This window comes from Canis lupus, chromosome 1 (genome assembly GCF_003254725.2).
Source record: "Canis lupus dingo isolate Sandy chromosome 1, ASM325472v2, whole genome shotgun sequence".
Lineage (NCBI taxonomy): Eukaryota > Metazoa > Chordata > Mammalia > Carnivora > Canidae > Canis > Canis lupus.
In genome coordinates this window covers 13,982,443-14,009,874 of record NC_064243.1, presented here as the reverse complement: position 1 = coordinate 14,009,874, position 27,432 = coordinate 13,982,443, and the positions used below count along the sequence as shown (strand labels likewise).

General features: G+C 37.4%; 1 protein-coding gene and 1 pseudogene across 1 annotated transcript in view; one reads left to right on the top strand and one right to left on the bottom strand.

The window, feature by feature from the left end:
* Nucleotides 1-27,432, top strand: part of PHLPP1 (PH domain and leucine rich repeat protein phosphatase 1) — a 207,076-nt gene that overhangs the window by 85,548 nt on the left and 94,096 nt on the right. Inside the window, 2 exon segments of the mRNA XM_025422101.3 lie at nt 18,126-18,322; nt 24,253-24,378. Of these exon segments, the coding sequence (XP_025277886.3) occupies nt 18,126-18,322; nt 24,253-24,378 (323 nt within the window).
* LOC112644034 (transcription factor BTF3-like) lies at nt 12,390-12,885 on the bottom strand (annotated as a pseudogene).

The window sequence follows — 27,432 nt, the reverse complement described above, 5'->3', positions numbered from 1 at the left end:
ATCTCAGTTAATTTGTTTAGACTTTTAGTGAATGTCTGCTGTGTGAGACACTGGTCTGGGCCCTGTGAGAATATAAAGGTGAATAGCGGGGATCCCTGGGTGGCGCAGCGGTTTGGCGCCTGTCTTTGGCCCAGGGCGCGATCCTGGGGACCCGGGATCGAATCCCACGTCGGGCTCCCGGTGCATGGAGCCTGCTTCTCCCTCTGCCTGTGTCTCTGCCTCTCTCTCTCTCTCTGTGACTATCATAAATAAATAAAAAAAAAATTAAAAAAAAAAAGAAAAAAAGGTGAATAGCATGATTCTTGCTCCTGAACTAACAGAAGATAGAAAAGTTAATAATTTTAACATTATATGAAGTATACTTTAAGTATGAAGTGTATGTAGAGTGTTATGGACAGAGAGAGATGATAAATTAATTTGACAGGCAAAAAACACAAATGTGAAATACTTAAGTAGGACCTTGAAGGTTGAATAAGAATTGGTTTTCTGATTTTATTTGAGAGAGAGCATGAGCAGAGGTGAGGGCCAGTAGGAGGGGGACAAGCAGATTCCTCGCTGATGTGACAGTCCATCCCAGCACTCTGAGATCATGACCTGAGCCAAAAGCAGATGCTTAACTGGCTGAGCCCCCCAGGTGTCCCCTTAGTAAGATTTCCATAGAAGGATTTGACCAGGCTTGAGAGAGCTTTGAAAAAAATGAGTTATAATAGTGATCCATACTTTTGGTGTAATTTTAAGAAATCCATGCCTTTTCTGAAAATAAATTCATTTTCAGATTTTTGTTTACTTTGTGTGTATGTGTGTTCCCTTATTATTCTATTGACTCAGGACATTTTTGTCTATTTAATAGCTATCAAGTTTTATCTAGCTGATGAAACATAATGTGTAGATTTATTCTACTACGTGATGTAATTTTTAATTTTTACTCATTGGTAATTAGTGAATTAATTTTGTTAGTGTTAAGAGCCAAGCTAAGAATAAATGCCATTTGGAACTGCTTATAATTGTTAATATGAAAGACTCCAATTGCAAATGTGAAAACCTAGAATTAATATAGAAGTTTCTAAGTGGTTAGTCTGAGAAGTTAGTGATTTACAGTAGGCAGAGAGGGGCTGAACAGAAATAACCAGGAATAATATTTGGGGCTCAAATGCCTTGACACAGGAGGCCTGTGTGACTGGGGGGCATGGCCAGGGCAAGTGGGAGGGGATGGTAAGTCAGAGAGTTAGTAGAGGACCAGGTCAGTAGAACTTGCTAGGTTATAACAGAGCTGGGCTTTTATTTTGAGTTTGTAAGTCATTGAGGGCTTTTGAGTGGAGGAATATCTTTTGGGTACTGTGTTGGCAATAGACCCATGTGAGTTAAGGACAGAAGCAGGAAGACCACCTAGCAGGCTATGGCAGAAATTCTTGAAAGAGAGATAAAGGTAAAACACATCTATTATAGGTGGAAGTAAGGTTGATAGATGATTGAAATCTGGATATATTTTAAAGATAGAGCAGAGGTGGAGCTTGGATTAGATCTGGGGTGTATAAGAGAGAGGAGTCCAGGAACACTGTGGGTTTTTACTGAGATATTCAATGGGTGGAATTGCCTTTTCTGAAGATGGATTAATCTTGGAAAAGTAGGAAGAGACATTCAGGTGGAGATATGGAGTAGACAGCTGGACAAAGGAAACTGGAGTTAAAGGTGAGAAGACTGTACTGGAGATATAAAGTTAAAGGTCTGTTGTGATGAGCCCATTCTTTGGATCTCATCCATGTATGTAATCATGTAGGAGTATCACACTAATTATATGCAAACTTTTTTTTTTTTTAAGATTTTATTTATTTATTCATGAGAGACACAGAGAGTGAAAGGCACAGACACGGGCAAAGGGAGAAGCAGGCTCCATGCAGGGAGCCTGACGTGGGATTAGATCCCAGGTCTCCAGCGTCATACCCTGAGCTGAAGGCGGTGCTGCTGAGCCACCCCGGCTGCCCAATTATATGCAAACTTGTTAATAGTTCTCTAATGCCAAATAATTGTCTTAAATAATCATTTTGTTTGGAATTAGTACCTTATGTGATCCCCAGTACATTGTACTTTTTCTGTCATGGTTTCTATCAAAGTATATTATACTTGCCTGGTTGTCTTAATAGACTATAAGATTTTTGAGGGTTGGAACCTGTCCTCTTGTATACCCACTGCCACATATAGAGATATTTATGCAGGTCACTTAAAACTCCATTTAATATGAATTCAATTTCAGTAGGACTGGAATATAAATGTCACTAAATTTGTATTTTTAAGAATATATATCCTATGTGAAAGCTAGAAGCCACCACCTTGCCATTTTTACACAAAACTTTAGTGCAGCAAACAAAAAATAACTAAATTTTCCTTTTTTTTCCCCTTTCTTTTCTTTAAAAGGATTGATTGCCTTTAGGGAGATAAGGCATAAGTAGTATAAATGGAAATTAAGTTATAACCATATAACTTTTAAAAGGACTCCAAATCATTAATTTGAGAGAAGCTCAAAATAGCTCTGCCATGACTATCTTTTTCTGTCCAAAGTTGAGTATTTATGAAGACATTATGAAGACAGAGTAAGCATTCAAACGGTTATAAAAATGAAAATGTCATGTTTTTCCTTCTACCATTAACTTTGACTCCTAACCACAATCCTTAATTATAATGCCACAGTTGGATGAGTAGGAAGGAACGTTCTTCTGATCTTTAAAAATTTGCTTGATTTTAGCAGATTGTTTACAGGAATAATTAATACATTAAAAAGATGCAGCTCACGCAGTCCTCTGACCTCTTACAGAAGAAAATAGCACCAACAAAAGGTATAATAACACTGAAGGCACTATCACCATTATCAACAAAAATACGGAACATTAAGGAGTTACTCTCTACACAGCTGGGAAATAAAAATATCTGGGGAATGTTAATATGTAAATCTTAGAAAGCTAGGACCTGGTGCCAAGAAGGACCCTTAGTCATCAGATAATCCTCTGTGGTGTGTGTGTGTGTGTGTGTGTGTGTGTGTGTGTGTATGTGTGTATGTGTGTTCTCCCCTCAGAACCTTTCTTTAAAAGAAATATCATTCAGATAACTCTTGATAACTGCTTTATTAGCAATTGGATTAGGGGAAAGGTGGGACTTAAGATTACTGAGGACAGTTTGTTAACCAGTGATTTAATATTATTTTCCCATTTTCTGTCCCCATTTGAAAGATAAAGGCCTAGAGAAGTAAAAGAACTTATCTGAAATCCTAGAGCTAGTTAGTGGCAAAGTCAGGTCTAGAATTCAGCGTTTTTTTTTTGATCCAATCCTGCCTTAATTCTCATTGTAGACTTCAATGTTAATATTTTCTTTAAACTAATATTAATGTATTTATCATTAGACTTTATTTAAAACTGTAGGAACTCTATTCTGTATGCTAAATTAGGAGAGTTGTTTGTTTGTTTTAAATCTGTGAAAGACACCAAAAATTGATACCATGGCATGAATGAAACATGCAAGTTTGGTTTTGGTTGAGTTTCACTTGTATATTTGATAGTGGAATCAGAGGGTGTTTTTTTTTTTTTTTTTTTTTTTTTTTGTAGGTGAAAGATTGGACAGAACCAGCGCAAATATAGGAGCAATTGTTCAGGCAATAGCACAAAACCCAGGATGTGCTGGTTGGATGGAGTGTCTAGGTTATTGGGCCTGTTCTCATGCCATTGGGCCAGGTTTTGGTGAAAGCATGACCTTGGCTTATTTTCTTAAAAGAGCCACTTGCTGTACTGACTTTGCAGGTTTATCTTGCAAAGGCATGTGGTACCAGATGGTATTGATGGGAACTGAAGGGACTTCCACATTTTAACAGAAACCAACTAGAATCCCATTTTTTGCCTTTTCTTAACTGGAATGATAAAGTTGACAGAAATCTCTACCATTTTCACTACAGTTTTTGAAAATTTTCTTTCTTTTTATTGAATAACTTATGTGAACTAATAACTAATGTTACTGTATTTCCTCTTCCTACTTCTTCTCATATACTGTGACAATTACAGAGGCTTGAAAGATGAATAAGACATGGCTGCTGCCTTCGGAGTTTAGAGTCATCGAACTTGAGGGTAGAGAGGGGAAAGTGGGAGAAAAGTTAGGGTAAAGATATAAATATAGTGGTATGGAATACTTGTGCCCTGGGAAGTGGGGATCAAGGAAGACTTTGCAGAGGAGTCATTTGAATTGCAAGTTGAAAGATAGGTAGGATATTACCTGATACAGAGGATAGTAACCACTGGAGAGTTGCTTCATAACACAAAGCTCCCTCTCCTTTTCACTCTCCCTCGTTTCTTTCTCTTTCCTTTCTGTTTCCCCCTCCCTTCCCTCTAAAAAAGGTATATTCACTTGCCAGACACATTTATAAGTTTCCCATGCCTACTATTATTAGGTGGTACAGGCTCCCAAACACGTCCATGTCCTTCCTAATCCCCATAATTTGTGAATGTTACCTTATTTGGAAAAAGAGTCTTTGCTGATGTGATGTAGCTAAGGATCTTGAGATGGGATAATTATCCAGGAGGGCCCTAAATCCAATCACAAGTATTTTTTATAAGAGAGAGCAGAGGAGACTTGAGTCACACATAGAGAAGACAGTAAAGTTGTAGATGGATTGGAGTGATGTGGCTACAAGCCATGGAATGCTGACAGCTCCAGAAGCTGGAAGAGGCAAGGAGCAAATTCTCCTCTAGAACCTCTGAGGGCATACAGCTCTGCTGACACCTGTTTTCTGGGGCTACTATAAGAAATTATTACAGACTGACTTAAAATGACAAATTTATTTTGCAGTTCTAGAGGCTAGATAAAAGTGCTTCCTCTGAAGGCTCAAGAGGAGGATACTTCCTTGTCTTTTCTAGCTTCTGGTGGTTGTTGGCAATCCTTGGTGTGCTTTAGCTTTGCAACTGTCACTCCAGTCTCTACCTCCATTATCACATGCCCATTTTGCCTTCCTATGACCATGTCCCAATTTTCCTCTTACAAGGACACTAGTCTTTGGATTAGAGCTACCCTAATCCAATACGACCTTATCTTAACTTGATTGCATCTGCAAAGACCTTATTTCCATATAAGGCAGCATTCACAGGTATTGGGGATTAGGACTTAAACATATCTTTTTTTGGGAAATGCATTTCAACTCACAACAGGGGTTGTGGATGGCTGCCACAGTGACTTAAGAGAATGGAAACAAAGGAATTAACTGAGAATTTGTTCAGTCAGCAAAAGGTGAAAGCTATTGGATTTGGAATATGTTTGGGGAATAGAGCTGATAAGAATAGAAGATAATGAGGAGGACAGGAAAATTGAGAATGATGTTTCTCCTTTTACACAGATACAGTTGCTAGTCCAAGATAGAATGATACATAATGATGACCTTGAATACATTTGATTACAGATTTTATTGGCATTTTTTAGCACATCTTACAACTAATTGATTGTTGAGTATGCTTTTTTTGGTGAGTTTTTTTTTTACCCTGGATGTTGGTTAAATGAATGTATATGCTCAATAAGTTCTTTCTGTTCAGTGTTTTATAACTAATGTGCACATTATTTGTACATGTGTTGGCATTTTAGTTCACTGTCCGGTTGGTTTATATAATTAATGGATGCTAGCTAGCGTCATTTGGAGTTGTTATGTACCAAAAGTATGTAAAATTGTGGGAAAAAAATACATAAGATTTTAATAGTCTGCAGGTTTAAATCTTCATGGTTTTTAAGTCTTCTTCTAGTGCTAAGAGCTTCTCTTGAAGACAGTTAAATAAACAATGAGGTTTGTTTAACTACGAAAGAAGTTTGTTTGACGTGGAGGGAAGTGAAGTGCTGGTATTGGCACAGTCTACTGATGTGCCATTTTACTGGTCTTTAGCCAAGCTGTTGCCCTGCTACAGACAAAAATCGTGGAATGCTTCATGTATCTTTTCTAGTTTGAATTTCCAGATACCGTGCTTAAAGACATGGTACTTTTGTTTGCCTGGGCATTTGCCTTTAACATTTTTTTAAAGGTCAAAATGCGATGTTGTACCTAGCAATCTTTTTAGAGCTCAGCTAGCACAAATTGCTTGATCTTAGATGATACTTAATGATTAAGTAAGTTTTATTGTAAACTTAGTAATGTATTCGCTACGTTATAGAGAGAATACACTACGTTATAGAGAGAATACACTATAGCAATACTGAATAAAGGCGGTAGTATAAATATGTAATTCTCAAATTTTGAAAAAAGAACCGTAAAACCAAAGAAAAATAGACTTGATTAGATCAGAGATCTGTAAGGTAGTAGGTGTCCTCCCAAAATTCATGTCCATGCAGTGCCTCAGAATGTGATGTTAGTATTTTTGCTGATATGATAAGTTGAGATGAGGTCATATTGGATTAAAGTTGGCCCTAAATCCAAGGACTGGTGTCCCTATAAGAAGAGAAGAGGGTATACAGAGCTACACACAAAGAAGGTGATGGGAAGATGGAGGCAAAGATTGAGATTATGTGGCCACAAGGCAGAGAATGTCAAAGGATTATCTGTAACCACCAGAAGCGAGGAGAGAGGCATGGGACAGCCTCGCCCTTAGAGCCTTCAGAAGGAGACAACCCCACAGACACCTTGATATAAGACTTATAGACTCCATAACTTTCTGTTGTTTTAAGCTACTCAATTTGTGGTAGTTTGTTGTGGCAGACTTAGGCATGCAGGTCCATGACTAATACAGATAGTTTAGGATTCCAAGAGTAACTTTCAATGAAAAATGGATTGTTGCAACTTTCAGAGCCACTATAGCTGATATTCAAGTTGCTGCTCAGAGTCCCTCTTCTGGAGAATTGACTGCTGTTATGGATGGTATCTGTAAGAAGTGTGCTGGCATCATTTACCTCTGCCCCTCCGTTGTGACAGATAGCACAGTCAATCACAGCCCTTTTCCCCTTGTACGTAAGAAGGATGGGAGGTTTTGCACCCTACTTATGCATATTGGTGTTCCTAGTTTTAGAAGTTTGCTCATGCAATATGATAACAATTTATTTCAGTTCCAGTTAGGGTGAAATTTTGATTTGAATATAACTGTGCTAGAGAAGTTTTAGTTACTGCAACAACCAGTCATACTGATTTTATACTTTAACATGATACAGATTTCTTTTGTTCTCATGATCAAGTCCATTGCTGATGTTTCTGGTCAGGTAGCTCCATTCCAAGTGACTCAGGAACCTGAGCTCCTTCCATCTTGTGGCTCACCAGCCCCTTGAGCATCCTGAGCGTTCTTCTAGACCATCTTCATCCAGCTGGTCAGTGGGTGAGGAGCCTGCGGAAGAGGATGTATGGCATAGGCAGATCTAGAAGTGGTTTATGTATTTCTGCCCACATTTTCTTGGCCAGAACTAGTTGCAAGACTTCAGCAGAATTCCAGGAGAGGATGACAAATGCAGTTACTATGTGCATCCAGGAAGATGAAATGGGATTGTTGAACATCCAGCCAGGCTCTACCAAAATAGCATATGTAATATGTGCCATTACTGTATACAAAAGTGTGTTTTGGTATATTCATATTTTAAAAATCATTTTAATATATTTTCTAGCCATAAAGCTTTTATTTTATTATTTTGGATGTTGGATTTAGATTTTCCAGTCATTCTTCTAAAAACGGTAAGTGGACATTATTCCTGTTGAGGAATAATGACTTATAGAGCCTCCCCTTTATCCTCCTTTCTGATTGTTCTTGCTCTGATCTCTGTTACTCATCTTTGGGTTATATCTACAGTCTTTATATTTATATCTGTTTATTATCATACTCCTCATATACTTTATGATGGAAATAAGGACAGACTTATTTTGTCAAACTATATATATACATACTGTAATTTAGTTGAATGACTTTAATCTGCCCATTGATATAACAACCTTCTTTTTTTTACTTTTTTTTTTTCAATTTTATTTATTTACTCATGAGAGACACAGAGACAGAGAGAGAGAGGCAGAGACACAGGCAGAGGGAGGAGCAGGCTCCATGCAGGGAGCCCGACGTGGGACTTGATCCCAGGTCTCCAGGATCACACCCTGGGCTGAAGGCAGCGCTAAACCCCTGAGCCACCCGGGCTGCCCCCCCCCCCTTTTTTTTTTTACTTAAAATAAGACTCCCTTAATGTTTCTAGAAAAGAAGTTTGAAATATTTGGCTGATAATTCTAGATGAATGTTTTCCTTTGTAATATAAACTAAAAATTGTTAGAAGCTTAGAAAGTTTGTTTTGAGCCATGTATTTTTTTTCTTCTGTCTCTTCTTCAAATACCCAGCTATAGACTTCATAGTTTTTGTAATTTGAGCCGTGTATGTTGAGAAGTGCTTGTTTCCTTTAGCCTAAACATGGGAGTGTATTCACTGACAAAGCAGGTACTCATTGAGCCCTTAGTCTGTTCCAGATATTGTGCTAGGTTTTGGACCTGCACATCGGAAAAGGCCACAGCTGGTAGGTTGTGTATTTGGCCTACTCTCTGGCATTTACAAGCCACAGAATGGGGCTCATTGGAGGAACTCTAAGGCCCAGGAAGCCTGGAGTTCTGGGGTTCTAGAACCCTCCGAAGACCAAAAAAAGACTTACTTGTGAATAAATGATTTGGTCATCAAAGAATTAAATCAGTACCCTAGATCTGAAAGATTTATTAAATATGCTTTTATGATAACAAGCACTGTAAAATCCATGACAGTCAATTACAACTATTTTTTCATTGTGGTTTGGAAGTGTTTTTATCCATTGCTGAGTGTTTTGTTACTCTTTGTAGTTACAACCAGTTAGTGATTTATGGCAAAGTTACCTCTCCCTCTGACTTTTCCATTTGGTAAAAAGCTGTTCTTTTGGGCTTTTGGGGGGGAGGGGCAGGTGGGAACAGAGAGGAAAAACAGTGCTGGATAAAATCAGAATGCTGTGTACGTGTACAAGTGTAAAACTTTTCACCAGAAAAATTATAGGCCATTTTTTCCCTTCCCTTGCTTTTTTAGCCTATTTTCTTTTAATCATTCTTTAAAAAGTGGAGGCTTCCCATGTCTTATTCAAACACATCTACTGGTATCAGCAATCTGACACCTATTTCCAAATAGATAATGGATGTGGGTTCATTTTTTTGAATAACATAGCTTAGTGTGCTGTGTTTTTGTTTTTTTCACATGTTCTTAGGATGTCTGCAAAGGTCACTCGTTTCTTTAGGAAAAATATTTAGTAGTGGAAGCATGCTTATTCTTAATCATTTTGCTTATTTTGCTCATTTATAGCTAATTTAAAGTTGCTACCTAGAAAGAACTGGCAATATTAAAGAGAGATTGGGAGTCACAAAAAAATACCTTGTACTTTGATTCGGCAGTTCATACAATGAAAATTTGGAAATAATAGTTAATAATGAAATGAGTAAACAAATGATTATTTATGGAGTATCTTGCAAATCTTTAAAATAGAATGACAATTTGGAAAAGTCTATATGATACAATTTGAAGAGGCTAAAGCAGGGTATAAGATAATGTGTATGTTATGATTACAAGATTATAAATAATTTGCAAATAAATTGAAAAAAATTCAGACTATAATGCTACTAAGAAAGTAGGATTGTGTTTATTTATGTATTTTTACTACCCTTCTAAACTTTTGATTATTGGGCTGTATTTAAAATAGTAAAAGAATATAAGTGAGAGCTTTGTACATTTTGTGTTTTATTCTGAGAAGGTTTAAAATAAAGCTCTTCAAGTTTCCCATAGTTACCTATAGGTAAATCATGTAAATGGACTAATTTAGGGGAGGTTTTTGTAATTGTTTTCTTTGAGATTCCTAGTAAACTGAGGGATGGTCATCTATTTAGAGTGAGTGAGTTTCTGACATTTCTGAGGTGACATTGGTAGAAGATAGTTTTTCAGGTCATCTTTAGAATATCTGACTCTAGATTAACTTCCTTTAGAATATCTGAATCTAGATTAATGTAGAGAAAAAGGTAACTATTTAATGCAGTAGAGAGGGATTAGGAGTTTTGCTCTTGGAATCTGTTTCTGTTACAAAATTTATTTATTTATTTATTTATTTATTTATTTATTTATTTATTTATTTTTTTTTTTCTGTTACAAAATTTAAACCTTTCGGTGTGAGTTATAAAGTGGAGCATAAACTTGAACCCCACCTTCCAGAGAAAACTGTGGATAAACATTTTGAATCATGTGGCATTTTAATGGGATTGTGTGGACGTTGCTCTTTGTAACATTGTCAAGTCATCTTGGCTAAAGTGTGTTCTTCACAACAAAGGGACTGAAATGTATCTGGTCTCTTTTACTAATAGGAGAGAGGAGGAGTGATGTGGATTATCCAGAAATCATTCATGCTTGATTTTAGAATTTTTTTTTAATTTTTTTTTTTTTTTTTTTTTATTTATTTATGATAGTCACACACACACAGAGAGAGAGAGAGAGGCAGAGACACAGGCAGAGGGAGAAGCAGGCTCCATGCACCGGGAGCCCGATGTGGGATTCGATCCTGGGCCTCCAGGATCGCGCCCTGGGCCAAAGGCAGGCGCTAAACCGCTGTGCCACCCAGGGATCCCTGATTTTAGAATTTTTATTTTAGCATTTATTTATGAATGTGTGTGTGCCTCATTGGAACTTTGTAACCCTCCGTTTAATAAAAGCATCCCTCAGTGAGTGAAGACTTGACTCAGCAGGAGCTCTGGTGCTGTCTAGCCTCATCATCCTGATTTCCACGCCCACAGCGGTATGCATCACCTCTGACACAAGTCACAATTTTTATCTAAAGGAGGTAGTGAGTGTGTTTATTCTTTTGAGACCAGTTATGGGTATACTGGACCTTAGGCATTCTCAGATTTAAGATTTAGTCATCCCAAGGCCTCCCGCGCTTCATGATAAATAGTCATTTGTAATTTTTCTGAGGCCTGCATTTGAATCAGACATACCAGGAGGCCTGTTGCCCTACTTCATGGTTTTGAGAAGTTCATCTGTTTCTCCTCACTCATGGTGTTTTATGCTTTAATGCTTATGACATTATGACATTATCCTTTGTGGAGAAGTATGACAAAAATAAAGCCAGCTGGAAAAGCAGGTGATGAGGATTTTTCTTCAGTCTACCAAAGTGATGGTTTTTAGCCAGAAAATAGAAGTTGTAGGTAATTTAAGAGTGTTAAATGTGGCAGAAGCTTGACAAACCTATGGACCTGAACAAGTCAACCGTGCACTGTAATGGAAATGACAATAAAAAGTTAGTGAAACTGTTACAGTGATTTTTTTCTAGCCAAGGAAAAAATTGCTCATCCAATGAAAAAGAAAAACTCAGGACACTGTTGAAAAGGCTCTTAAGGTATGCTCTGGTTATGCACCGGGAGACGAGACTGCCATTTCTGGGAAGTAACAGATGGTGAAGACATTGAACTGACAGGTGAAGGTTGATTTGATGAAATTTCTCAAATGCATTTTCTTTGCCAAATGTGAAGTTAATAAGGGGAGGCCACACCCGCCAGCCATATATTGCTCCTGGAACTGAGCTGAAGGAACTCATAAAGCAGGGAAGGGTTATGGTCTCTGTAAATGCAAGATTGTAATGAAACCCACCTTTGAAGAAAATACCTTCTCTGAGTATAGATCCCCAAAAGAGATGTGACCCTTGGGTATTCAGACAACTAAGGGGTAATTCTGATGATGGAATGGAGGGAATTCTAAAGATGCCTGGGAGATGAGACAAGTTCCTTGTGAGGACAAGAGATGAGGGAAGGAAGGAGAGCTGAGGGTCTGAAGGCAGCATTTGCTTCTTCTAGTTCATTCCTAGTTGCCTTTCTTATCCTTTCCCCAGCTTTGATGCATTTGCTTCTTTGGTTAAGGTTTATCAACCAAAGACTGATGATCACTAGGTTGAAAAGACGGTGTTAACCTAAGGCTGTAGCTCAGTGAGTCTCAAATAGTGGTTCTCAGACCTGCAGCATCAGCAGAATGGCTAGCCCTCACAGAATTACTGAATTGAAAACTCTGGATAGTGGAGCCCTGCAGTCTGTCTTGAGAAAGCCTTCCAGGTGATTTTGATGTAGGCTAGTTAGAAGCCCTCTGCTGTAATTTGTCTTCATTCAGCATTTCCTTGCAGCATTTTATTTATTTATTTTTTTCCTAGGCAAAGAACTTTATTAACCTTGTTTCAAACTTTATTCCCAGGCTTCTTCAGCTTAATTAGCTGCAAAGAATGAATTGTGTATAAGCAAAAACTGAAAAGAGCTGCAGTGTCCAAGGGGCTGGGGCTTAAAAAGATTAGAGATCTAGATTTTATCAGATCCATGAACAAAATTTTAAAAAGCAGTCATAATATAAAATAGCAGCTCCCAGTAACTTCTTCAAGTTTTATCTTCTTCAGTCAATTCTGTTTGCTTCATTCTTGGAAGCTTCATCAAAATTCTCCACAAGATCTGGTACTTAGTCGTCATCATCATCCTCTCCGGAGCAAGTGGTGCTTTTCCATCCACAGACTGTTTGGGCAGAGCTTCAGCCAGTCTTAAACTAGTCAGACTGTCTGCACCAAGCTGGTTTAAGATACTGGGTAGCATTTCTGTCAGCAGCTTTGTCTCCGCATGGCCTGTAATGGTGAAAGTGTTCGCTGCCAGCAATGCCTGAACTTTAGGGTTGTTAAGGTAGATCACTGTTCCTTGGTTTGTGAACATATTCACTTCTTCAATATCAGAGATATTGTTTACCCCTAACTTCTTTAAGGGGAACTGAAGTTTTTTATCATCTGCTGTAGCTGTTCTATGAACCACCTTCTTCTTTCGGTGAGCAGTTCCTTTCCCACCAGTGCCACTTGTGTTTGCAGTTTGGCGAGTTTCTCCTGGTTCATGATAGTGTCTTTCATCTTGTTGGAGCGGGAATAGGGTTGGTGCTCAGGGGGTCTCGGGCGGACCAGGTGAGATTAGGTGCACACACGCGGGGACACAAGATGACAGCTCCTTTCAGTATTTTAATTTATTATACTTATATATTACATACAGTGTGCAGTCATGGTAATCATTATTTTGACTTCTCGAATTTTTTAGATTCATGGCTAATTTTATTACAGTTTATATTAGACTTTGCTTTGGTGGAGTTTTAAAAAATTATTTTGGCTCTGTGTTTACAGAATCTATAATATGAAGGGCTAGCTCACATTTCCCAAGTACTGTTTTAATTAGTATTTTAAGGGAAATTATAAGCTCTAGTGGTATTCAAGAATTTAGAGATTAGAGAAAGGTTCAAGTCATGAGATTTCTCTGCAATAAGGGTCTACGGTAATTTTGGGGATACAGATAAACCTAATCAAACTGAGTATCTGTCAGTAAGAAGCAAGATTTACTGGGCAGTTGACTTTATATATTTTGATCTGATACATAAATTAACCCTCCTCAAATCTATTTAGCAGCTGGTTGTCATTTCCATTAGCTAAAAGCAGCTAGTCTTAAATCTGTTTCAAAGCCCCTGCCAGCACGTCTTGCTGAGCTTGTTTAGGCTTTCAGCTGTGAGACAGAATTCCAGGTGCCACTTCAGCGCTCAGGTCTCTAGACCTTGTTATGGGTTGTTTAAATCCTTCGCCGGCTCTTGAAATGACCCTAGGCAAGTAATTTAATTCAGTCTTTCTGTCACTGAAAGTAGTCAAGAAGGATTTAAGGATTTATATGCAATAAGAAACATGCTTTAGAGTTTTATCAGTCAGAGCTCTAAAGGTAGAGGAGGTGAGGTGAGGGTTCCGTGTTTGCACTCATTTCTGACCATTTTCAGCTCCAGGGACATGGTCAGTTCTTCCATTAACTTTCGTACAGTGATCAGACTTTCTTAGTTTTTGGTGCCATATCATGATGAGTACTTTCATTCTCTAAAGTTTTGGAAATTATGATTGCTTTATATACTATTCTTATTCTTGTTTTCTACTATTTCTGGTTATAGTAGACCCTCATTAGTTTATACAACGGTTTGTAAATTTGTAGGTGATTTTAGGGAAATGTGGGTTATTTAAGTAATACTATATGTTCAGGTAATAGAATTAAATGAAACCAACTTTATAACGTTGTATTAGTTATTGTCCTGAAATTTAATGGCTTAAAATACCACACATTTATTATCCCCTAATTTCTCCGAATCAGGAGTTCAGGAGTGAGTGGCTTAGCTGCCGAGTACTTTTGGCTCAAGTGTCATGAGCTGTGCAGTCGGTAATGTCTTGGGGGCACTGGCTTGAATGGGGCTGGAGGATCTGCTTCCAATATGGTTCAGTCACGTGGCTGCCAAAAAGAGACCTCAGCCCCTCACCGACTGTTGGCAGGAAATTTCAGTGCCTCACCTTGTTGGCCTTTTCACAGAGTTTCCAGAGTGTCCTTGTGACATGGCAGCTGGTTTCCCCAGAGGCACTGATCCTAGAGAGAGAAAGGAGGAAGCACAATGCCCTTTACAACCTGGTTTCAGAAGTTGATTGACTTCTGCCACATTCTGTTTGTTAGAAGAGAGTCACTTAGTCACGTGCAAGAGGAGTGGAATTATGCTCTGTTGAGGGAAGAATTGTAAAGAATTTTATGGACATATTTTTAAACTTCTACAGTGATAGGCACGGTTATATATTTAGCAAAGACGTGATTGGCAACAACCATATTTGTACTTATTTCTTTCTTGTTTCAGTGCTTTTGTAGTTATAACAGGTGTTTCTGCTACTTTATATATATTCCTGAAAATTCTCATGTTCTCCAAAATTGTAAATTAAAAAAATAAAAAGGTTTATGGGAAAATGCAGCTGGAAGGGGGTAGGACTATAAGTCCATGCATCTTTATAACCAAAATACTAACAAAAATAATGATGGGTCCTCAGGAGATCACCCATAGGGCCCACTCGGGTATCCTAGTGTGCCTGAAAGTTGAACTGCCTTAAGGAATATTAAAACTGCACAATAACAGAACAATAGAAATGCTGGCTTGTGCGAACCAAGACAGCATATTTGCTGTGGGCTTATTTCTTTGCTATTGAAAGTTCTAATTCTAGAGTAAATCTTTTTGAATCAACACAATATGCATGTTAAAATGACACCATTCCCCTATTTACAATCCTATGAGCTAATTGGTATTAATGAATCACAATATTGTAGGAGAGCAGACTGTAGTTTCTCTTAAATAAATAAATACTTCTCTTCTAATCATTTATTTAGTAAAATTCCCTACCAATAGAGAAAGACTGAAGGAGACTTCAGTCACTCTGCTGTGATCAACTTGAAATCCTTGCTTTTGCTGTCTGTTTTTCCTCCTGGATCCTGTAAGAAATGCCTTAAGCCTGTAGGGGATTAGAGTAACATTTCTAAAATAAAAGTTTAAACAACTGATCCAACTTTGAACTGGAAGGCATTGGTTACTTGGTGTTGTTAATATTTATTAGAGCATAGGACAATTGGAATTCCTTTGAATTGAGAAGTTTGAGAACTGGCAGGAAGAGATAAAATATTCCTTATGTCATAGAATAAGGAAGTCTGACACAAAGGAGGCATCTGGGTGATTGCCCAGGTATATAGTACTTATTCTTCTCCATTTTCCCCAGAGCCCTGTTTGAACACAGCAAGTCTTGAGGACATGTCTGATCTGGAACACCCAGGCAGAGAGCCGACCACAAGGACATTGAAATTCACTCAGAATAAGACAAGAAGGGGTTTGATTCAAACTGGGATGTTTAGGGCTTTCCAAGGACAGACTGATCTTACCATTAGGCTCTAAGACTATTTAGGCCCTTTGGGAGTTTTTCTAACGAGAGAATAAAAAGCCTGTCTCTGTTGATGTCTCCATACTCCCCTAGACGTATATCCCTTCTGGGACATGTAGTCCCCTCTATCTGGTGATTTGTTCTGGGGCTTTCTCTAGCATTTTTGTGGAGTTGGGGATTTGCACGGCTGTCTTTATGTACCGCTGTTGTAGATCTACTTACCCACAGATATACATAAATGTGACAGGTTAACAAGTGTCCTTGAAGCCACTCTCAGGTGTGGCTAAATAAAATGTCTCCTCCTTAACCTGTATGTAAATGTGTGTGTGTGTGTGTGTGTGTGTGCGCGCACACATGCATATTTAGATCAGGTTCCTCATTACAGTATGTTAGTTTTTTACATTCATTAAGAGCTCCCATAGGGATCCCTGGGTGGCACAGCGGTTTGGCGCCTGCCTTTGGCCCAGGGCACGATTCTGGAGACCCGGGATCGAATCCCACATCGGGCTCCGGGTGCATGGAGTCTGCTTCTCCCTCTGCCTGTGTCTCTGCCTCTCTCTCTCTCTCTGTGACTATCATAAATTAAAAAAAAAAAAAAAAAAAAGAACTCCCATAGTCTTGCACTTACCTGCTTCCCTACAGAAGAGTCTGTCATGTAGAAAGGAAGCCTGGGAGTCTGAGCATTTTTCTCTCCAGGTGTAAATGAACTTACACAGAAGGGGACAAGCAAATGACTGTGGCCTGATCCCTTACTGGCAGACTTTGGCAAGTTGTGTCTGACCTGAAGTCTCCTGAGCTTCCTACCTCTTTGTGGGGCATTAGCGTCTGGTAACTGAACAACTCAGTGGAGTTCTCAGCCCCCTTGAGAGTGTTAGCTTTGTGTAGTTGTTTGCTGGGCACCAAGTTCAAATAGCTGAACCACTGTTACACTTCATTCTGGCCCAGCCCCAGCAAAATTATGTAGTGTGCAGTATCTATTTTATAACACATTTGATATACTGGGAGAAAGAGGAAGTGAAATTCAAACCTGCTGGTTTTGTTATTTCTGCCCAAAGGTATGTACTGGGAGGGTTCCAACTCTCTGGATCTCTTGAGATCTATTTCTGGTGCTCCTGCTCTTCCTGTTTCCTTCTCTAGTAGGTATTAGACATCTACCAAAACTACTTGGTATTTATGTGAATTTTAAATATTAATAAGAATATATTTACCTTGGGGACACCTGGGTGGCTCAGTTGTTTAGCATCTGCCTTCAGCTCAGGGCATGATCCCAGTCTGGGGATCGAGTCCCGAATCAGGCTCCCTGTGAGGAGCCTGCTTCTCCCTATGTCTGTGTCTCTGCCTCTCTCTGTATGTGTCTCATGAATAAATATATAAAATCTTTAAAAAAAAGAAGAAGAATATATTTCCCTTGAATATGTTTCTTCTGCTAGCCTTTGGCAACTAGGCAAATTTCCAAATAAATATAACCCTTCTGGCTTAGGTCCTACTTAAGGACACATGTCTCTCATTAGTCTATTTCTGAGCATGGGTTTCAGGACTCTTTGCTATTATACATCCAGTATCTACAACTGGGAATGTTTTTCCCCTTGTTTATAATGCTGTCATACATTAATCACAGTAGTTCTCCGGTCCATTTGATAGGACTTGTCTCAGTGTCAGTTTGCCAAATTCATTTCCATCTTGGACACGAAGATTCTTAAGATCTTTCCCACAGCCATCTTTGTCTTTGATGCCTCTCTCTCAGTGTTCCCTCTATGAGTCACAAGCACCACCACACACCATCCTTCATAGATTGGTGTTCAATCTATCTTGTTAGAGAGTAGTATTTTCTTATTAGGAAAGTTATATATTAAAAAAAGAGAAGTTAAATATTTTTTTGTCTTCTTAATAGAACACTTAAGTGTTCATTAAGTGACTGTAGGAGGAAAATATATCAGCATTTAATTCCATTAAAACTGATTAGTTTCATTAAATGCTGGATCTTGAATGTTATTTTCCTGTCTTGGTCTGTAATATTTTCTTCCTAATGTACTTAAATAAACACAAGCTATTTATAAAAATCTTGAAGTCATCCCCTTTTATAAATGTAGGAAAAAAATGTGAAGATATAGAAGGAAATAAAATGGGTTATAACAGAGGACTTAAAATGGTCTTTTCTGAGGGTTTTAAGGAAAAAGCTTTTCTTTACCTAAAATTAAAGTGCGCCTGTGGAGTAGATGTGGTAGTTTTTAACCATAATTGTATGACTGCAGATTTCAGAGTCCTTCAATTATAAATTAGATTGTTGCCCAATAATTATTCTCTGTTGCCTTGGTAGTTTATCCGGTATGCCAATGAGTTGAAAAAAGCCCAACTCTTTGGACTGAAATATTTGCTTGTGTTTGTTTCAGGAAAACCTCACAGCACCGGTAGCTCTGAACGGATTCAGCTCTCAGGAATGTATAATGTCCGTAAAGGCAAAATGCAGTTGCCAGTGAACCGATGGACCAGACGCCAAGTCATCCTGTGTGGGACCTGCCTAATAGTATCATCTGTGAAAGACAGCTTGACCGGAAAGATGCATGTTTTGCCACTAATTGGTGGAAAAGTAAGTTTAAAATGAACAAAATACTAATAGGTTACCTAGTGTCATTAAGCTTACTTTGAGCCATTTCTCTAATATGGGGCCCATGGTTTTCACTCATCTAAGATCTAATTCAGTTCCTCTTGTGCTCCACCATTGGGCATTGTTGGATGGTAGAGTTGTGGAAGATAACAATGCCATTGGCCCACGTGAAGCCTCCGTGGTTATCACTTTGTTAGTACATGCATCTTACTTATAGGCCTGAAAACAGAGCAACTAAAATTCAGTATTATATTTTAGGCTGTAGATGATGAATTATTCTTTATGAGTAGACATCTCTTGGTATCTTGAGTTTGTATTGTGTAGTATAGTATAATAATGATCCCTAAGTCCATGGCTTTAGGACCATTCAAACATGCTTACCAAAGGTTAGACTCTCTCTTTCTTGCATGAATCTTTGATCCAACTTCGGCATACCTGTCTCTTTTTGTATAGTGACCAATGCAGTCAGCGGGTTTTTTTTTGTTTGTTTTTCGTTTTTTCATTTTTTTTTAGTCTTTATTTCTTAAATTCTTTTTTAAAAGATTTTATTTATTCATGAGAGACACAGAAAGAGAGAGAGGCAGAGACACAGGTAGAGGGAGAAGCAGGCTCCATGCAGGGAGCCTGACAAGAAACTCGATCCTGGGTCTCCAGGATCACGCCCTGGGCTGAAGGCGGCACTAAACCCCTGAGCCACCCAGGCTGCCCCTAGTGGTTTTTTTTTTTTTTTTTAAGATTTTATTTTTTCTGAGAGAAGAGAGAGCATGATTGGTAGGAGGGGCAGAGGGAGAAAGGGGGAGAGAAACAGATTCCCCACTGAGTGCAGAGCCCGAAGATGAGTTCAATCCCAGGATCCTGAGATCACGACCTAATCCCAAAGGCGGATGCTTAACCAACTGACCACCCCTGCAGTACCTCAAAGTTAGCATTTTTTAGTTTATCACTTTAGTCAATCATAATCTTTGAACCTGAAATGTTAACTTGTTTCAGAGAAAAGCTGTAATATAGCTGGTGGATCTTTCCAACATTACTAGCTGGTTTGCTTTGGGCATAATTATTTTATTCCTATCATTTATAAAAGAGAAAGAACCAGATTGCTTGGGAAAATGTTACATTCTTTTTTTTGCCAGATCGATTTATTAATATCCAAGTGTTGGTAGGAGTATCATTACCATATAATTATATGTTAGTATTTCCTGATTTTTAAATGATATGATAATCTCTTAATAAATGGGAAGGCGAATTTGAATGAAGAAAAGGGTTTTTGAAAATTGGGGGCATGTTAGGCAAATATTTTCTTTACCATTTTTCTTCCTGAATGGGCATTGGAAAGAAGACAGAACGTGGAGGATATAAATAGAGGGGGGGAAAAGAAAGTCAACTTTTTGTTAAGGTGAACTTTTTAAAATTGGCACATGTTTGATGTGCTGGTTCCAGGGATTAGAAATGCATACGGTAAAATCAGATGTGTGCAGTAGTAAATGGCTTTGTTATTCACCTGCTATATGGCAAATTCATTCTTCATTTAAACTAGTCTTTCCTTATGTAAATACCCCATGGCAGATCCCCATCCATCCCTGTGCTATTATGCATTCTAATCCTAAGAAGACTAATACTTGATCATTTAAAAAAAAGATTTTGGTCAGGCTGACAGGTACGTTTAGATCTATTTCAGTCACCTCTTTTGAAACCATTACTTCCCTTTTGTCTGAGCATTGAAGAATTAGTGGTATCTTATTACTGAAGATTTTGTCCTCTGGATTGAATTCTGAAAAATTAGTTATCATTATTACTCCTGTAGGTCATTATTAAAAATGCATATTTAATGTTTGATGCCCTGTTAGGTCAACAGCCTGTTTGTTTCTTCTCTATGATGTTAGGCATTTGCTTAGGCAAATTTAATATAACTATTTATTAAATAACCTCTGTGGGGAAGCCACTTTGCTTGGTGTCCCAGAAATACCTAGATGGGTAAGTCATCAACTCTGCCTTTGAATTGCTTATAATTTCCTATCCAGAGGTGAAGGATGGGCACAACAATATCTGCTCTAAGAGACATGCAGAAAAGTAGTGCAGGAGATGAGTGGAAGGAGAGATTACATTTTCTTGTGGGGAATCAGGGAAGTTTGTGATGAAGGAAGTAGCAATCATAGTAGAACTTGAAGGGTGAAAAATCTCTTGACATATGAAGTAGATGGTCAGAAAGATTATTGTGCTCAGAGAAGCAGAGGCAGGAAAGCAATGGAATGTTCAGATAAGGTCAGAAGATCGAGTTATAATTAGCATTTTCATTCAGAGCTAGCAACTTGTCTTGTTTCCCAGGCCTATTATTGGATGGACTTCTACTATTGAATAAATTGAAATAGCTTCCTTTTCTCACAGACAAACCTTGTAAAACCTGTTTTGCACTACGCCTTTAAAAATAATTGAGTATATTGAAAAACAGTCTTTTAAAACCTGTTTGACCAAGTTAGGGAAAAATAATTCAGTCTTTGCAATCTGAGTTTTCATTAATGTTTATTTGTTCCTTTTTTCATTCTGTTCACTGTTTCATTCTGTTAAAGGAAAAACTAAGAGTAAATGGAAGGTTTTTGTTTTTGGTTTTGTTTTTTTAAATATATATGAAGATACCTAGAAATGAAGTATGAGATAGACTGACCATAACTGAGCAATACTTATTGATAATCAAATCTGACACACCACTTAGAGCATGGTCCTTTAGGGTACATTTTCAAAAGTTAATTCCAAATATGAAATTAAATGAAGCACTCTTAAAATTTAATGTTGAGAAAAACTTATTTAATAGACACGTTTCTATTCATTGTGCAACTATTATGTTATTCTTTAGAATTTAACACTAGATTTTTAAATGTAATATTTTAATATTTTACTCAATAATTGCTAAATTATGATGCATAATAAATCAAATAACCATTAACTACTATTCAGTTTAACTACTATTCAGCTAATCATAGCATTATCAGTACCAGTGTTTCTATCTGTGTTCTCTTTATATCTGTCCCATTGCCTTCCCCAACCCCAAGGTATCCACCCATTGTCCTAAAATATATATTCATCATTTTCTTTTTTGAAATAAGTTTAATCATGTAACTATGTTTTGCTTGTTTTTGATCCAATAAAAAAGGTATTGTGCTATGTGTGGGCTTCTGTGTTTGAATTTTTTCACTAAATATTATGTTGTTTCATAATAAGATTCTATGTTGCTTGCTGTATGTGGTTTTCATTTCTGAATAATGTTCTCAATGTTCTCTTCTGTAAATGTTTTAAATTCTCATAATTTCTTAAGTAATTTTCCTGTTGATGGACATTTGGGTTGCTTCTAGTTTTTTGTTATTATAAATAATGCTGCTGAAATAGTCTTACATTGATATGCCTCCTGGTATGCAAGTAGTTTTCCTAGGGCAGTAGTTCTCAACTAGAGTTACTGTGCCCAAAGGGGACATTTGGTAATATATGCAAGTGTTTTGATTGTGAAATTATTGAGCAGTCAACGTATCAGTTGATATTAGCTAAATTATGCTATAGTAACAAATCCTCCCAGATGTCAGTGACTTAACATAACTGCTTTTTTTTATTCCACTAATTGTTCACTGTAGATTGGTAGAGATTTCTTTTTTCACATAACTGTAAAGGGACCCAGTCTGATGGAGACTCTGCTCTCTTAGAACATTTGGAACATGTACCCTACTTTTGGTGCTTAGGCAAGGGAAGACATAACAGGAGGATCATGAACTGGCTCTTGTATATTTGGATGCAGAAACTTCTGCTTATATTCATTGGCCAGAATGAGTCTCACATGACTTCACCTTACTTGCAGAGTGTCTGGAAAATGTGGAAAGTAGATAGTGTTTGGTTAATACCAATCTCTTTGGTTCAGGGGGAATCTATTGGCATTTATAGGGCAGGGACTCAAAGGATAAAATGTCATGCAAAGTATTAGACAGTACTGTACAATGTAGAGTGAACTGTTTAATTCAAAATCCTATAATAAATGACCTCCTTGAGAAACACTGCTCTTAGATACATAGTTAGGAGTGCAGTTACCGGGCTGTAGGGCATATGCACATGCTATAAGATGATATCAAATTGTTTTCCAAAGTTCACGCATGGTTTTACACTCACATCAGTGTACAAGTGTTCTTGTTTCTCTGCATCTTCACCAAACTCTTTTGAGATATAATCAAAATATAAACTGCATATTTTGGTAGTAATTTGATAACAGTATAGATAGCTAAATACGCCCATTAAACCATCACCACAGTGAAGAAAAAAAATGATCATACCACCCCCAAAGGTTTCCTTGTGCTCCTTTGTATCCTTTCCTCCCACACTTTTCCTCACTTTCCCTATCCTCCAGAAATCACTGATCTGATTTCTTTTAATATTGATTAGTTTAAATGGCATTTTAAAAATGTATTTTCTCTTTAGAGTATAAAAATGTGGTTGATTTTTGAGTATTGATTTTTATATCTAGCCCCACCTTGCTGAATTTTCTTATTCTAATATAGTGTCTATAGATTGTTTGGCATTTTACTATGTAGCTAATCATGATATTCAAATAATGACAATTTTCTTCCTTCTTTAATATATTTAATACATTTTTGGTCTTAGTGTAATGGCCAGAACTCTGGTATGAATAGAATACTTGTCTTCTCAGTGATCTTAAAGAGAGTGATATATCATCATTAACACTGAAGTTTGCCTTAGATGTTTGATAAATACCCTTTGTCAGCTTGAATTGTTATTTGTGTTCTTGGTTTGCTAGGAGTTTTTATCATGAATGATGAATGAGTGATGAATGTTATGAAATACTTCTTCTGCAGCTGTGGGGATGATAATATGGTTTTCTTCTTTAACCTGTTAATGTGATTAAAGATTTTGTAGCTCCAGTAATGTTAAGCCATCTTGCCTTTTACTGAGGTAAATCCAATTTGTTCCTGATATGTAGGGTTTTTAAAAAAGATTTTATTTATTTATTTGACAAAGAGCGCTAGAGAGCACTAGCAGGGGGAATGGCAGAGGGAGCAGGAGAAGCAGACTCCCCACTGAGCAGCGAGCCTGATGCCAGGCTCTCTCCCAGGACCTGGGATCATAACCTGAACCAAAGGCAGACACTTAACCGACTGAGCCACCGAGGCACCCTGACATCTAACTTTTAACTGCATTTTGGTTCCAGAACATCTAACTTTTAACTGCATTTTGGTTCTGATTCTGATCTTTTTGAAAATTTTTTACACTTGTTGACTTGTGATCATTTTTGCAAATGAAGCATAGGAACTTGTGTAATGTCATGTTACTTGATTATCTGAACTTTTTCCCCTTAGGATGAATTTACTGGGCAGTGGAAATTTGATTGGACTGTATCATTGCCTGGTGAGGACTTGAAACTTCTCTTGGTAGAGTTTTATTTCATGTTAATTTCAATTTCATGTTAAATTTTTAAAAACTTATTTAACATGCTTAAAGACTTTTTTCAAAAGATTGTAATTCAGAGTGATACAAAAGTCCCTTAAAGTAAAAAACTTACCTGGAATAAAAATCCTTAAGTAAAATATTAAGTACAACTCCTTCCAAGGGGAGGAAGAACCTCAGCACCCTATTGTGACGATAAAGATAAGGAAGGGAGTCATCCAATTTAAACAGGAAGAAGAGAAGTTCCCTCTTGTGGGGAAATTTGAAGAAAATAAAACTCCCCGTTTTCGATTTCCTAGTAATTTAAATTTGTTGGTCAGACTTAGGAACTTAGTGTGTTTTAAGTATGAAGAGGAACATATATAGGGAAAGATGCAAATCCGTGCAGGCTCACTGGCCAAAGGTATGTATGTTGGGCCAATGAACTATGTAACTGGTCTGCTTTCCTGCCTCATTTTTGTCTCTGTTTGTTTTTATAGGTAGAAGAAGTGAAAAAGCACCAGCACTGTTTAGCATTTAGCTCCTCTGGACCCCAAAGCCAGACCTACTACATTTGTTTTGATACATTCACAGAGTATTTAAGGTGGCTTCGACAAGTCTCCAAGGTAGGTGCTTACCCAAGAACACCGTTCAGCTTCTAGCTGGCTCAAGGGTTGCTTTCTGCTTTATTCAGTTCCATAATGTAGTATTATATATATTTTTTTCAGATACTGCTAGTAGTTTACAATTTTTAATTTTGTAAAACTCGTTTGGGCTGAAAAGTAGCCAATTAAAAAAAATTTTAATTGTTTTCATTTGTTAGGTTTTGTTTATCCTAGGGGACAAAAAAGAATTCAGTGGGTAGACTGGCATTACTATTTTAATGTTAAAAATAAGGAACATAGGCTAAGAATATTTAAGGGACTAGCCCAGGGTAGGACAACTGTAAAACCACAAAATACCCAGAGAATTGTTACAAATTTCCCCTCTTCCTCTATTTTTTCATAGAAGTAGTTTAATCTGTGCCATCTCCTTTTCGCCTGTTCAATTTCTGCCTTTCGGATGGCTTAATTTCTTTTGACATCTTGATTATTTTGACCATTTTATAGTCCCCTAATTAAATAGGATCACCATGACCTATGAAATAGTATACCTCTGTGTGTGTGTGTGTGTGTGTGTGTGTGTGTAATGGAAGCCAGAATAACAGGATAAATAAGATAAATAAGTGTTGGTATTTCAAGTACTGTGTGTGAAGATGATTTTACATCACATTTATAGAATTATGTGTAAAATGGGTGGATTGTAGTACTTTGTGCCTTGGTTTTGGGTGTGTTTATGAAACGATGAAACCTCTCTTGGGTATAGAAGCATTACTTTGGAATTTACTTTCATATTTTTGAATTCATAATCCAGTTTGCTATCCAAGTTCAATATGATTCAGACTGCTGTATGATGTAATTATTTATCAAACAAATGAATAGAGAATAACTTTGCTTAAAAGTTAATAGAAAATTTGAGAATAACATCTAGAAAGACTTTTTTGAAATACTGGCTGCCCTTGAATTATCAGGTAAAAACTGTGTTCTCGGGTGATGCCATACACTTAAGAACATTATTGGTTTCCCCTCCTTTCAGAGAAGAAGCAATGGGCAGACTTAGGATTGATAGGACCTAGAAGATTCTCCTAACCGTGATGCAGAGTTAATGTGATATTAGAGGCCTTAAGTGCATGTGTCTAGTTATTTTAAAATTACTTTGTGGTGGCAAATGCGAGGAGGCAAGTATTAAATAATACTGTGCTTTTATATTTAAATGGTTGCATGGGTTCAGGGCAGTAAGTCAACTGCCTATATTCTGCTTTTTGAAAGTAAAATGCCAAAATGTAGTCAGAGTGCATTACATTTCTATGTGGAGATGTTGATTTTTTAAAATAAACTTTTTATTTTGGAAGAATTTTCTATTTACAGAAAAGTTGTAAACATGAAACAGTTTCCACATATCCCCACCCAATTTCCCAAACACCTTCTATTACCATGATAGATTTGGCAAAACTAAGAAACCAATATTAACACATTACTCTGAACTAAACTCCAGGATTTATTTGGATTTTACTAGTTTTTCTTCTAATGTCTTCTTTCTGTCCCATGGTTTAATCCAGGATACCACATCACATTTGACTGTCATGTCTCCTCTGGTCTGTGACAGTTTTTCAGTCTTCTTGTGGTTCTTTTTTTTTTTTTTTTTTTTTTAATGACTTTGACAGTTTTGAGGAGTCTTGGTCAGTATTTTATAGAATGTCCTATATGGAGACATTTTGATCTTTTAAACCAAATGCAGTGTCATAGTCACCTGCTTTGCATTCTTTTTGGAACAAGTCAGAGGTATAAATACTTAAACATGGATAAAGATGTAAAAAAACATAATTTATCAAGCTTACCAATGACAGGTTGTTTTGATTGAAACAACAAAAGGATTAATAGGTATTGAGTTTAATAGTCTTGTATATTAAACATCCACACAATTGATAAGTCACTCTTCTAAAGCTAGCAAGCACTTATTAAGCACCTTCTGTATGTCAAGTATGTGTTTTATGTACTGGGATATAGCAAAGAACAAGTCTAATTCCCCTCTCTTGGGAGCACTTACATTGGGGAAACATATGATAAATAAGTAAACAGACAAAACACCAAATAATCACTATATATACAAGTTATAATATATACAAGCTATATTACAAGCTATAATGACAGAGAATAATGGAAGAGGAGTAACTCTTTCTGACTAGGGGACATTTAAACTGGAATGTCAGTGAAAGAAGTAGAAGTATCTAATTATTTGAAGATCTAGTGGCTGGAGTTTTCCAGGTAGAGAAGATAGTGTGAAAGTCCTAAGACTGGAACAAGGGATGTAAAGTCAGGGAAGGCAGGGGTCCTCTGTTAAAGAAGAGAATAAAGAACTGACATTATATTATTGGCATAATGGCAAGCCACTCAAAGAGTTCTCTTCCAGAAAGTTACATGATCTGACATTGCTATTGTGCGGAGGACAAGAAGAGAAGCAGGAGGGTCAGACTGGCAGGAGGCTCTTAGGTATATTCCAGGCAAGAAGTGAGAGCAGAAATGGAGAGAAGTGGATAGATGTGTTTTGGGATGTGTTTTGAAGATTGAGTGACAGGATTACTGATAATTACATATCAAGCATGAGGAAAAGGTCAGAATAAAAAATGGCTTCTAGGTTCTTGCTTTGAATGAGTAGGTAAATTGTAGCCTCAGTCAGAAACCAAAGCACTAATTAGACTTTTTATATTGGCACCTTTAAACAATGGCAAAATAGTTTTTAACTTCAAAGAGTTTGTTTCTAGAGAGACAGCAGAGGTAAGCAGAAGAGGTAGATTATGAAATGCCTCTTTAATGGGTTATGGAAATTGTTTATTTCTAACTTGCTGCTGGTGATTGTAAATGTCAAGTGTTAGCTTGGTTAGTACTCTTCGATGCTGCTAGTTTGTGAATATGACGTCTCCATGGTCTAGTAGGATAGTGGATCTGGAACAAGGCTCTCTCTCTCTCTGACTATTCAAACCACAGACAGATTCATGCACCAGGCCATTCAGTAGGAGAAGATGGGGGCTAGGGAGAGAAGTGACACAAGAGAAGGTGATGGTGGCAGGTGGAGGAGTGTTG